The sequence below is a fragment of the Leucopleurus acutus genome (genome assembly GCF_964270905.1).
Source record: "Leucopleurus acutus genome assembly, chromosome: 8".
NCBI lineage: Eukaryota > Metazoa > Chordata > Mammalia > Artiodactyla > Delphinidae > Leucopleurus > Leucopleurus acutus.
Genome location: NC_139151.1, coordinates 45,264,068 through 45,278,339, shown reverse-complemented (window position 1 = coordinate 45,278,339; position 14,272 = coordinate 45,264,068). Strand labels below are relative to the sequence as shown.

The 14,272-nt window shown below is 41.8% G+C and overlaps 1 protein-coding gene across 1 annotated transcript in view; it reads right to left on the bottom strand.

The window, feature by feature from the left end:
- Positions 1–3,185: 3,185 nt before the first annotated feature.
- The window catches only part of RAB38 (RAB38, member RAS oncogene family), a 70,074-nt gene continuing 58,987 nt past the window's right edge, over positions 3,186–14,272 (bottom strand). Inside the window, exon 3 of the mRNA XM_082844931.1 lies at positions 3,186–4,049. Within this exon, the coding sequence (XP_082701057.1) occupies positions 3,897–4,049 (153 nt within the window). The 3' untranslated portion in view covers positions 3,186–3,896. The remainder of the gene's footprint in view (positions 4,050–14,272) is intronic.

Below are 14,272 nucleotides of genomic sequence, written 5' to 3'. Positions count from 1 at the left end.
GGACACTTCCTTTGCTATGGCCTACCATAGCCCATACTCTGCACTACCCAGATTCACTCATGCTGCAGGTTAAGTTCATTCTGTCCTTTCACTGATATTTTAGGAGGTCACTTGTCACAATTCCACAAGAGAAGGCCTATAGTCTCAACTGTTGTAGTTAATCTTGAAACCATAATCGATATTTGTCATTTCCCTCCTTTATTACCTCCATGCCCTCAACCAAACTGCTTCTCGTCTAGGTTCATCGTGTGGTGCAATAACTCAGCCTTTTATCCCTGAGAGAATGAGTCCCTGGTTACTTGTCCTCATTAAGATATTGTTGCTGCCATTGCCCTTTTGTTTCTCACCAGGGACGCATCAACAGACAGGCCAGTGAGTTGCATGATTTCCAGACATATTCCTCCCTGCTCCATTATTTAGCAGCAACCCTATGTCCTCCTCATAATCAGGATGAATTACCCCTGTCTGTGTAGTAACTGCCTTCTCTGACTGCTGGCCTGTGGGCATAAGAGCCAAGAAGAATCAGGCAGCGGCTGAATCTGTAGATTTACTGTGTGCCCTGGTAGACATATCAAGACTTCTAACTCTGCAGAACTGGAAGTTGTAAAAAGGGGAAGGCCACTTTCTTGTTCTTTTAAATTTATTTTATTGAAGTATAGTTGATTTATAATGTTGTGTTGATTTCTGCTGTGTAGCAAAGTGATTCCATTATACATATATAATACATACACATTCTTTTTCGTATTCTTTTCCATTATGGTTTATCATAGGATATTGAATATAGTTCCCTGGGCTCTACAGTAGGACAGGAAGCCCATTTGCTTAAGTGGATTATTTAAAGAGCTAGTGGAAGGCTTCATTCCTACTTCCACCTTTCGATGACAGCTATTCAGGACTCAGCACTACATATGCTAACATCATTTAATAGTACAACCACGTCTTGAACCTTAACCATGTAGGGTGTCATTCCCAGCAAAACACAACAACATATTTACAATCTCAGACCTGGTTTACAGAGAACAGTCACCACTGAGCTTCTCACTGAAGCTGCCATACCTCTCTGGGGACATTCCTTATTGCTTTAGTGAAGGGAGTGTCTTCTGGACTCTCCTGGGAAACATAATCAACCTGTCGTATCTCTGACGTTACAGAATAAATACATTATAACATGCCCACCTCTCTGAGACCTTGTTACTCTTCTCCAGTGCTTTGCCAAGGTAGTTCTGGCAACTTCACATCATTTATTTTAGGCCAACATCCTTTCCAAGCTTCAAGGAGCTATTCCAGTAGCACATTGGGATCAGCTCCAGGTATACTTGCCAGAATGTTAAAAATTAACTCATGAAAGAGTGCTCTCACAGAAATAATGATCTGGTCTTACATTCTGTCCTCCCTGATCTAGCATCTCAAGACCAATTCCTCTGAATGTTTTCCAGATACTACTAGCATTTATTAGCCAGGTTCTGTAGTTCACTTGATTAATCATCCATTTCATCCTACAACATAGATCCTACTTTTCCACTCAGGTCATACTGAGACTTGATCCTAATTATTGGTCTAGAAGCAATGAGGGGAGATGGGAGCAGAGCTTGAGAAGGGAAACATCACTATATAAAACATCCTACTGAGCTGAGGCTTTAACATGGTAATTGACTGTTCTCCAACTGGAAAGGGTAAGGGCCTCTTTTTCTGGAGCAGAGTTTCAGAAGATTCTCTGGGTTCAAGACTCTTAAGAGCATCTACCCAAATATCTCCTCCAGTGTTTCAGTGTCTGACTCTTTCCCTATAAAGATCCTGATTATAGTGGAGAAGACTTGCTAGCTCTGTGAATTCGGCCTCCTTTATAATTCCACTTTTCCTAAAATTAAATCTTAGGCCTGATTTTCAGCATGGTCTATCCTGTAGCTGAAGGAAGTGAAGGTCATTTTGATTGTTGCTTGGAGGTCTTTAAATTTTTACACCAGATCTTGAGTTGAGTGTTGGCTGACCCAAGTCTGTAATTTTTTTCCCTATGGAGTATTATGGAAGTTAGCTCTGCAATCTCATGTCTTTCAAATACAAGAGCAATAGGATTTTACATCTGTCTGTATTCCATCCCAATCCACCTCATGAGAGTCTTAGTAATTATGGTGCTATAGCCTGCCAGGGATTAGCTCCCCTACATTATCCACCAGCAAGGGGGTCCCTGCTACCACCTGGTAGTGAATCACTCAGTTCAAACGCTGGTATTGAGGATTTGCTTCCTAAACCACCTCTGTCCCAACTAACTTAGGCGAGGTTTGGGTTCCCATATATGACCCTGAAACAGGATTTGAGTGAAAGTAGTTTATTTGGAAAGTGACCTAGGAAGCACCAGTAGAGGAGTGCGGAAGTGAGGAAAGAAGGAAATGAAGCCAGTAAAGGTTGCAGCAGGTGGGAAGGTTTCCCCTGTGGGAACCAAGGACCATTAGTACCACTGGGGTTGTCTAAGAGGCTGCATAGAGCATGCCTCAGAACTGGTCTTCCCAAGAGAAAAAGAACCTAAGGTATTCACCCCCCAGTCCCTGCTATCATTGGTTTGGGGCTGCTCTGGAGACATTAACTCACTGGCCTGCCTGCCTCACGTGTCAAGAGCTCCAGAGCCAGAGAATGCCCTTAGGGAAAGGGCCACAAAGACAAATAATAGGAAGCTGTGTGGTTGGTACTTATGGAAACAATGACTGCCAAGATAATAAGGAGAGGATACCCCAAAACATCTGTTACAAAGCTCCTGTGAGTGCATTATGAATATTAATGAAAAATAGTGCCTTTAAACAGTAGTAGCTACCTGCAGCATACCTGCACCACAGCCATTGGGTAAAGCAAGATATCACCATGCATAGTTTAGTTGTTTCTCTGTATGTTGATTAGCTCGGCACCTTTCCTGACCAGAATATATGAGGATATATTCCTCTGCTTAACCAAAAATGTGTATATGTACTGCTTGCTTTCCTGACCTAAATGCCAATGTGAACTGTAGATACAGATGCTTTGAATTCATCTCCGTTTTAATAGTACCATTCCTTTAAGTGCACATTTCGCATCTTTTTTTTGAAATTAAATTTTAGAAATGGGTCTTGAGAACTATGGACACACAGTCAACAAAAAAGTTTAGACTACTAAGAAACTTACAGCACTTGCAGAAATAAGGAAACAGCATCTTTTAATGTTTTATTTTCACTTGTGAAAATATATATAATATGTATGACACGCACAGAAGAGTCCCACAGCTTGAGTGGGACTAAAAGAGAAAGCTAAAAGAAAGGCACATACCAGGGGCAGTCTTTTCATAAAGTTTTCAGTTAAACCAACATTCAGGGCATGGCAAGGGACAGTAAAAGCAACAAAAGCACAGGAAGCCTGTGTACATGACTCTGAAGAGCTAAATCAGAGACAACTTTAGGTCTGTTGAGAATTGAGGTCATCTCTGGAGAAAATACTGTTTCTACTTAGTAGGCCTGTCAGACCAGCAGAGGATGTACTGAAATCTGAACAAAGACACCAGGGGCAAAGTGAAAGCCGATGCTTAACTTGACAGCTAGCCTGTTCTTCTCCCCCTTCTCTTTCAGACCTGAGGCCTTGGCTGACTCAAAGAAGCAAATCACCGGGCCGACTCTGGCCCTGCACAATTATGGTCAGCTACAAGACAGAATTTTGTAACAGACTAAATATTTTAAAAGCTTGTAAACACTGTGCTGATGCTAAGAAAAACATAAAAAGAACATTTGCTATTTCTCTTAGAGGAAAGATACAGGCACAGATCTTTGGCTTTGCCCCAGATGTATCCCTATCCTGATATTTGCCCAAAACGGTAGGAACTGAGACACGATTCATGAGATGATTGGATCACTTCCATCATATGCCAGCATAGGAGCCTACTAGGATTTAGCACAGCTGGAGCAGCTGACAACCCTGGGAGATGTGAGATGGGGCTTCACGATGTCAGGCTGAATGGATTCCATCAGGTCACACTCGTTCGCAAGTATATGTTTCACCAGGCATCTGGAAGCTTCATCAATGTTGATATTTTCCTAAGGGGAGAAAACAGCTCTTATTATTCAATATTCTACAACGATGCTACGGCAGAGATTTATATGAGACAAAAGGGCAGTATTTAAATATCTCTTCCTAAACCCTATCCATGCATCCTCTTTCTATTCCCTTCACTCTCATTTATTACCTCTGAGAACTTTACTCTTTAGTCCTTCACAAAAGTGAAGTATGTATTTGTTTTGTCACTTAGGAGGAATAGTGTTTGGTGGGCTCACTTAGTAGACTGAATTTAAGTTAGAGGGCAATTTTCTTATTTTGACATACTCTTACTTTATAGAATAATATTGTAGAAGACACAGTAAGTCTTCAATGTAAATTAGGTTCATAATTGCACTCTGCCACATACTACTTTTCTGACCTTGATATGAAATAGGAATAATAAGACATCTCTTGCAGCCGTCATTAGTGGTTTCACAAGTACTTCTGGCTCTCTGCCTTCCAGTCAAATGGTAGGAGTGCCCTGCTCTGACCTTTTTGAAGTTAGGCATGGACACGTGACTTTCATGGGACAATGAAATGGGAGGATAAATGATGCGTCTCACTTTCACTTTCGTGTAGAAGCAATAAGAGACAATGCTCTTTTCTCCCTGCTTCTGCAAACATGGAAAGCACAGAGATGGAAATTCTCTTGGCCTAAGTCTATGAATGAGGTTCAGAAAGAACCAAGTATCCTATGATGATTCATGTAGGATGAATGAGAATTATGACTTTAAGCCACTGAGATTTGGGGTTGTTTATTACTGTGACATTACTTAGACAATCCAGGTGGACATAACTCTTCAAAGAAAAATATGAAATCAGAAATATGAATCTAGTTTCAAGAATGAACTAAGCTTCAACTTGGAGAAAATATGGAGCAAACCTTTGAATCTAAAATATATTGTTTCATTCTTGGGAATCCATTCCATGGCAATAAAAGCATTTGTGCCTTGGGAAAGATGTACAAGAATGTTTATTGTAGAAATTTTCATAACCAATAAAGAAAGAAAACAGAAAAGCTGGAAGAGCTGAGGACGCTCATGAACAGGAATGGGATACACACAACGTGGAATATTATGCAATCGCAGAACATGGATGAACCTTGAAAACATCATGCTAAGTGAAAGAAGCCAGTCACGAAGGCCCACATATTGTACGATTCATTTACATGAAATGTCCAAAACAGGCAAATCCAAGGAGACAGAAAACAGATTGTTGGTGGCTGGCTAGGGCCGGGTGGGGAGAGGGGTTGTAGGGAATTGGAGTGATTGCTAGTGGATGCAGGGTGGGTGGCGTTTCCTTTTGGAGTGACGAAAATGTTCTAAAATTGGTTGTGGTGATGCCTGCACAACTCTGGATATACTAAAAACCATTGGATTGTACACCTTAAAGGGGTGAATTGTACAGCATATGAATTACATCTCAATAGAGTTATAGGAAAAGAATGAGATTACTGGGTCAAATATATATATATATATATATATATATATATATATATATATATATAGTTTATTCAGTAACTATAGATTAAGTTGCCTTTTCTCTGCTAGTCAGAAAACTGAGAAATACAGAATATTTGCTACTAATATACTAAACAAAAAACCTTGATCTCTTGTAAAGTCAGATTTGACTGTCTTTATCACAATTTGTAGAACTTCTCTGATGTGTCTCCTTATATTCAATGGAAAGAGAGAAGGACATTTTTTTTTTTTTTGAGAAGGACATTTTTGTCAAATTGTTTTGCCCCAAGGCCTTGTGGCCCAATCTGAAGTATAACTACTTATACCTAATTTTTGTATGTATGTCAGCGTTGCTGATATATTTTGAGATCATTGCGTGAAATCATATTACATGGAAGATGTATTGCATGAAATCATATTACATGGAAAATGTAAGAGGTAGTGATGTTTTCCAAATGGTATCTATGGCTAATGCAATTAGGTGTAAATATTCATTAGCACATTTCTGATCATTCAAGCCCAACCCTGAGCTCACTTGCTATGAAAGCTTAAGGTAACTTTTCAAGTTCCAGAAATAACAAACCTCTCCCATTTACAGAGCCTTAATAAAAATTCCTCTGAGGGTTTCTAAATCTAAAACAAGGTGAAGCTCTGGTTGCTTTTTTGTTTGTTTGTGATGTTGCTGTTACTCGTTTTTATACCAGACCAGAATTCACGTCTCTGAGCTTCCCTTTCCTCATCTGTATGACGTTCTCGATGAAAATACTTATCTAATAAAAAAATTGCTTTTCTTTATGGGATGCAGGGGTTATTGGTGCTTTCACAGTGCTGGGCACTTCATATACATAATGCTATTTAAACCCTTTTAAATCCCTATAAGACAAGGATTAGTTTTTTGTTCTTATTTATTCCGTTGTTACTGTTGGGGTAGAGGTGAGAGTGACCTTTCTCCCTTCAGCTGAAGTATCTGCCTTATGCCATGGAAACCAGTCCATAGAGAGTAGCCATACTTCTGCCCTCTTCCCATCGCCCATGCTCACCATGCCTTCTGTCACTCTTCTTCCTAGTATCAGGCCCAGGGATCACGTTGAAACTACCTGCTCCCAGGAAGTAATCTGACGTAGGCAGAGTCTGGATCTTTGGGACAGACCCAGGTCAATGCTTTGCTCTCGGGTCCAGCCACTTGTTTACGTGATCAGTTAGAAGCCTGGCCCATGGTCTTCCACTGCCTCTTATTCAAGGAAAGTGGGGAAGTGTAGCCTCACTTAGCCTCCCAGGCCTTGGCCTCTAGTGCCAGCACATCTCACTAAAGAAGCTCTAAATTTGGGTGGTCTGAAGGTGCTTTCCTAGCGTTTAATAAACATATACTTTGATTCTCTTTTGCCTATTGCTTGTGTGTTGGGAAACGAGCCCCAAATACCAAACACAGGATATCATCATATCTGTTTACAGGTAAGAAAACTTAAGTTTAGAGAGATTAAGAGACCTCCCCCACAAAAGCATGCAGCAGACGGGTTTGAGGGCCAAAACTCACACCCAGGTGTTTCTGACATCAAAGCCTGGCTCTTACCAAGCTATATTCCTTTTCAAGACTTTTGAAAATCAAGTGCAATAACAAATAAAAGTTCTTACTACAGGGTTAGGCCCAGTGGATGCAAAATAAATCTTAGTCCCCTTCTCTTTCATAAAGCAAGTTTTAAGCATCGAAAAGGGCCTTCCTTCACATACAAGTTAGATTTGACAGTAGTGTATTTAATACCTCCACTCAAATATTAACATCATAGTTAAATAGGGTTTTCTTTCATTAATGTACAAATTGGCAAAATCTACTAACGAAGAGGGTGAAGTGCGGACAAATGAATGAAAATCCATCATCATTATGAGAAGGACAACTAAAACCTAAGCCCAATTAGTGGCAGCCTAGCAGGATCATTTTAGTAAAAGATAAGATGATGCTGGTGAAATTGTGACCTTTAACCCACTGAGTAAAGGCTGGCTGGTGTTAGGACTAAGGCAGGAGATGATGCAGGATGGTGTTCTGGACCAAGGAAACCATCAGAACCAAGGAGCGGCTGTACCTGCTTTTAGATTTTATATAGGAACAGGGTAGCCGTCCATGATGACTGAGTCACAGTCATTCAATTAATATTATTTACAGCCCCACTAAGTATGAGGCATACAAAGATAAAGAGGTTAAAATAAGCTCTGTGCTTGACTGAGCTTATACGAGCAAGGTAAACAGCAGAGGTATATGGTTGGAAAGGGCATCTGGAGCCGGGTTACTGTAGAGCCTTGAATGCTAAGTTGGCCAGATAGAGTCACTGAGGCTTTTTTGCAACTGAAGTGTCAATAAACACAATCCGATACTAGACAAAACTATATGGACCCTTAGCACTCTTTTTAACTACTTAATCTTTCAGTGAGCACTTAGGAAATACCTATCATGTGTACCGCGGTGCTGGTTGCCATGGCATGCCTATTTCAGATTGGAACCTTCAAGAGGAAGCCAGGAAGAGGAGCAAGTACTTATATTGATCACATGCTTTCTACAAAAGGGTACAATGTATAGTGTCTAGAGGACAGGTCTGAAGCCAAACTCTAATCTCAGCTCCCACTTTCTGCTTGTGTGACCTTGGGAAAACTGTTTCAACCACTCCACTCCACACCTTAGTTTCCTCCTCTGGAAAAAGGGAATCAAGAGATCTACTTTAAAGGCAATTTAAAGTTAATACATGTTAATACTTAGAACATGTGAGACACTTAGAACAGTGAAGGGGATAGGGCATACATTCAGTAAATGTTATCTACATATTCTCCTCACTTAATTGTCAGGAGAACATGATAATGTGTGTATTCTATTCCTTCACTTTGCGGCTGAAGAAACTGAGATTGAGTAGGCATAAGTGGCTGGTCCCAAGACACACACTGGTAAGTGGTAGGGCCAGGTGTGAGTCCAGGGAGAACAGTAAACACTAATATTTGCCGTGATCTTTACTATGTACTCACTACAAAAAGGCAAGATGTATAGTGTTTAGGGCACATGCTTGGAGCCCCTTATCTCAAGTCCCCCTAAATATTTCCCCCAAATAAATAAAGGAACACAGCATGGGCAGGGTGTGTGTTTCCAGCATTAAAAGGGTAAGAAAGGGCTTCCCTGGTGGCGCAGTGGTTGAGAGTCCGCCTGCCGATGCAGGGGACGCGGGTTCGTGCCCCGGTCCGGGAAGATCCCACATGCCGCGGAGCGGCTGGGCCCGTGAGCCACGGCCGCTGAGCCTGCGCGTCCGGAGCCTGTGCTCCGCAACGGGAGAGGCCACAACAGTGAGAGGCCCGCGTACCGCAAAAAAAAAAAAGGGTAAGAAGTTGCAGTCAGGGCCTCAGGCAAGGCTACTTTGCATTGCTGGTCCTTCTGTCTTTCTGTACACCACTGCTGAAGTCACAGCCAAGACTTCGGCTAGGAGAAGGAATAGCGATACAGAACTAACTTCCCGCTCCCCTTCTGTGCAAAGCGAGCATGAATAATCAAACCCTGTCTGAAAAAACCATAGGTTTGGACCTTTGGGGCAATTAGATTCCAATATAATTGATTGTGCTACGTGGCAGCCAGGCAGACACAGCCAAGCCCACATTTTCTAGGTGACTGTTAAGAAGCAGAGCTGCTGGTACAAGTGCAAAATACTACCTGGGAATTTTTATTGATGTTTATTCTAGAGAGCTGTAATAACACCTCCAGGAGCGTCTTTTGCTGTAAAGGTAAATGATACATCCTCTGGCTTTCAAGACACGCACACTTAGACTGAATCTGACTGTGATTTATTCACATATTTGCAATATGACAAGATGGTCTATTGTGCTGACTACTTTAGGTTGATGTGTGCTCATGTTTATGTCTCTGCTCAGAATCTTTTAATTTATATCAATAAGCATGCCTGAGAAATAAGCTTAAAATGCCTAACAAAGCCTTTTAGTAAAAACAAATGGTAGTAACTACCAGAGTAGTATTGTGTCTACTCCCAGCTGGGCATATAGCAGGTGCTTTACTTACGAGACATTGTTCTCATCCAATCCTCACGAAAATCTAGTTAAGAACTAATAGTCATATTTTATTTTATTTTATATTTTTTATTTTTTTGCAGTACGCGGGCCTCTCACTGTTGTGGCCTCTCCCGTTGCGGAGCACAGGCTCCGGACGCGCAGGCTCAGCGGCCATGGCTCACGGGCCCAGCCGCTCCGCGGCATGTGGGATCTTCCCGGACCGGGGCACGAACCCGTGTCCCCTGCATCGGCAGGCGGACTCTCAACCACTGCGCCACCAGGGAAGCCCAGTCATATTTTAAAGGTAAGGAAACTTTAACCTTTAACAACGTTGAGTAACTTAACCAGAGTGGAACAAGATCTCAGTCACTCTGTCATTCCAACCAAGAGCGCCCTAACTGCACTTTCTATTCTGCTCCCATACATTACATGGCCATACCTCCAAGGATTAAAACAGATATTAAAATAGTTTTATTTCTAAATCAGTAGTTCTCAGTCCTGGCTGCATGTTCAAGTCACTTGGAGAGTTCAAAAAAATCTATTACGAGGACCCTCCTCCCAGACATTGGTCTGGGATGAGGCCCAGCATAAGCATTTTTTTAAAGATCTTCCACTTCTTTAAAATGTGCATCCAATAAAAAGAACGAAATAATGCCATTTGCAGCAACATGCATGGACCTAGAGATTGTCATACTGAGTGAAGCAAGTCAGACAGAGAAAGACAAATATCATATGATATCACCTATATGTGGAATCTAAAAACATGGTACAAATGAACTTATTTACAAAACAGGAATAGAGTCACAGATGTAGAAAACAATCTTACGGTTACCAGGGGGGAAAGGGGTGGGGAGGGATAAATTAGGAGATTGGGATTGACATATACACACTACTATATATAACATAGATAACTATTAAGGACCTACTGTATAGCACAGGGAACTCTACTCAAGACTATGACCTATATGGAAAATGTCTGAAAAAGAGTGACTATAGGTATATGTATAACTGATTCACCGTGCTGTACAGCAGAAACTAACACAACATTTTAAATCAACTATACTCCAATAAAAATGTTTTAAAATGTGCATCCAGATTTGAGACACACTCATATAATTAAGAACGCCTTGAAAGATGCTCCTTTTTATTTCAATTGTGAACTCTCCGGAAATAACATTTAATACAGTGATTTTAAGCTGTGGTGATTCGGATCTTCCCAGAGAAGAAGGCATATAAAACTATCTGAGGTCTTGTGTACGTGTCAGTTTTTTAATTAGCTCTTCAGAACATCTGTCTGGTGGCAAATTATTTAATCTCTGACCCCCGGTGCCAGACAGCAAAAACATCCCAGCAGAAAACCTTCACATCTGCCTAGTTAGAAGCTGGCAGAGAATTCACCCTCCCGTAATCTTTCCAAATACATCAACCTCCAACATAACACCAAGTGTACCAGAAGCTCTGAGGTTAGGGCACTAAATTCCTCAGCCCTGTGAAATTTTAATTAGAGAAGGTGGCCCACTAGATAATAACACCAGTGTAAGAAGTCTCACACAGAACAGGTGTTCTGAAAATACTTTCTCTAAGAAGATTCAGCACTCGTTTATGGAGCACGTAAGTGCCAAGCCTTTTGCTAGCTCTCATTTATCGTAGTTCAAGTCTAATGTGGGGCAAGCACAGTGGACACCTTTAGTTTTGTCTGCACGGCACTCTTTTCCTCCCTCATCCCCCATATCACTCCTCCTTTCCTTTGGGTAACTGCTTCCTCCCATTGGCAATCATGAGCTTCTACTGGGCCTCCTCCACACTGAGTCCTATATCTCAGACATTGTTCTCAGAAGTTGGCACTTCATTTACTCTTCAAAATAAAGCCAAGGTGGGAGGTACTGCCCTTATTTGACAGAACAGGAAAGGGAGGTTCAGAGAAGCTAATGACAGACTCAAGGTCTCAGCGAGAGTAAGGGGCGAAATCGGGCTCCCAATCCAATCCTCAAAGGTTCTATATTTTCTCTTCTTCTTCTCCTTGCTGATGTCTTAAAGTCTCTGGCCAACAGTTGGTAAGTGCCCAAGCGAAGGTCTACCTAAATCCAGAGCCCGTGGTTTTGCACTTTGTCACACTTCTTCATGAAAGGAAGACAGACATGGAGAGTGTGATTCAGACAAACCAGGTCCTAATCATGTCCTATTATCTGAAAGCTACCAGACTTCAGTCTATCTAATGGGCACTGGGAAGGACAGATGGAGCCATGTTGTCTCTGATTTCAACGCAGGATAGAGTCCCATTGTCAGCATGGAGATATGGGAAGGAAGAGGAAAGTTCACAAAATCAACTCCAAAGACTGTGTCCCTCTGACAATGCCTCCCCCATCCCCACCATCGCCCTAGCTCAGTCCCTGTCCTTTACACACTAGATGTCAAAGTCCATCTCACACCCCCTTTTCCCCCTCTTCTCTACAGTCCCAGGGCCACCTACATTAAAACTCTGTTCCCTTATCTCCTTCTCACCACTCTAGCAGCATCTGGAACCCCACTTCAGCCGTAGAGCATCTCCAAACTTAGAGAGAACCACCCAATATTAAAGAGGGAGGGAAATTAGACATCACTAATTCAACCTGCTATTTTTTTTTTTTTTTTTGAGGTATGCGGGCCTCTCACTGTTGCGGCCTCTCCCGTTGCGGAGCACAGGCTCCGGATGCGCAGGCTCAGCGGCCATGGCTCACGGGCCCAGCCGCTCCGCGGCATGTGGGATCTTCCCGGACCGGGGCACGAACCCGTGTCCCCTGCATCGGCAGGCGGACTCCCAACCACTGTGCCACCAGGGAAGCCCTAACCTGCTATATTTGATGCATCAGGAAATTAAGGCAACAGAGAAGGAAAGTGACTTGCCTAGCATCACATAGGCTACCTCTTAGTTCTTGCCGCTTGCACAACGCTTTGCTTCTAGAAACATTATCTCTTCTGAGTAGCCATCTATCAGCACTCTGAAATGTATCTGAAATGTATCTGAAATGCTCCCTGGCACTTTCTACCCACCTGGCACTTACCATTGACTCATAACTGCCTGTTGTCATTCTGTTTGTGTTCCCAGTTCCCAGTACAGAGCCTAGTGTAATAAGAGAACTCTAAACAACGTTACCAAAATTAGCTGATACCTGTTGATAACTTTTTATAGGCCAGGTACCTTTTAAGTGCTTTAACTGTATTAACTAAGTCAATCCTCATGAAAACTCAGGTGAAGAAACTGAGGTATAGAGAGGTTAAAATTTTTTCCCAGGGCTACACAGCCAGCAAGTCAAACTTTTGGCACCTGATTCTCTAGCCCATGCTCAGCCACTACTATGACCCCAGAAAGTTCCAGAGCTCTTAAATGACAAAGCAAGACTCAAGCCCAGAGCCCCTGGTCTTATCCTACTGTGTCATACTCCTCTCTATAAATGTTTGCTGAAGGAATGAAGACTGAAGTCTCATCTCAAAAAGAGAGTAAAGAATAAACATAAGTGTAAAAACTATCATTTAGCCTGATTTAATAAACCCTATTAATAAAGACAAAAGCCTTCAGTCAAAATACTTTCTCATTCATCAGTTTGAGAAGATAAATGGCCCACTAGACACAAAATGTTAATAGTAATAATTGCTGACATTTATTGTACACTTACCATGGAACCTTCACTCAGGTCCTATGCATGTACACTTCATATATAAATAATCTCATTAACCTTAGTACACCATGGGAGGTGGGCATACTATTAACCTGTTTTACAGATTAGAAAACTGAAACACATATAGGATAAGCTACTTAGCCACAGTAATGGCTGGACTTAATCCAAAGTCATATTTATGGAATGCTAACTACGAGAAGAAAGTACGCTTTACAATTCATTTTTACTGTGATTAAATGTTTTCATTCTGACACCTCTATGTGCCAAATCCCAGAACTGAGACTAGAACATTGCTGTCCCAGGAAGTGACGGGAAGAGAATAAGCTTTGGAGTCAAGCTTTGAAACTTGGTTGCCACTTACTGCAGGACCAAGGGCAAGACCAAATCCTGAGACTTCCCTGCTTAACCTGTAAAATGAGGTTAATGACAACTACACTTCACAGGGTACGTGTTGGAATTAAATGTTACACATAGATGAAGCACCTAGACATTACATATACATCCTCAGATGAATACATGCTCCCTTCTTGTGTCTGCTTCTCTTCACCTTCTCCCTTTAAGTCATTCTTCAGTGATCACCTCTCATAAGAAGTTGCCTCTAACTCTCCCAGACTGCGACAAGAACCACTCTATTCGGGAATCTATCACTGGTCAATATGTAACAGCTCGTTTGTCTGTATCTTCACAGCACAGGGGGCTACTGGGGGCCTTATTGCTGTGGCCTAGTGTCTAGGGCAGTGCCTGCAGGAAGTAGGCACCTGGAATATACTGGGTAAATGAATGAACAAATGAATAAATGAATGGATGGATGGATGAACCAATCAATGAGGTCCTCAGAAGTGTAACAAGTTCAGGTTTCAACCTAAAAATAATTTCAGATGTGGGTGATTTCTGTAGGGAGTGAAAAGGAAAACATATTCACAACAGAATTTACTTAACAAGTCAAACTGCCTGTTCTTATCTTGTTTTCCAGCTATGATTTGACACCATTCTTTTTTTTATTTTTTATTTTTTTGCGGTACGCGGGCCTCTCACTGCTGTGGTCTCTCCCGTTGCAGAGCACAGACTCCGGAC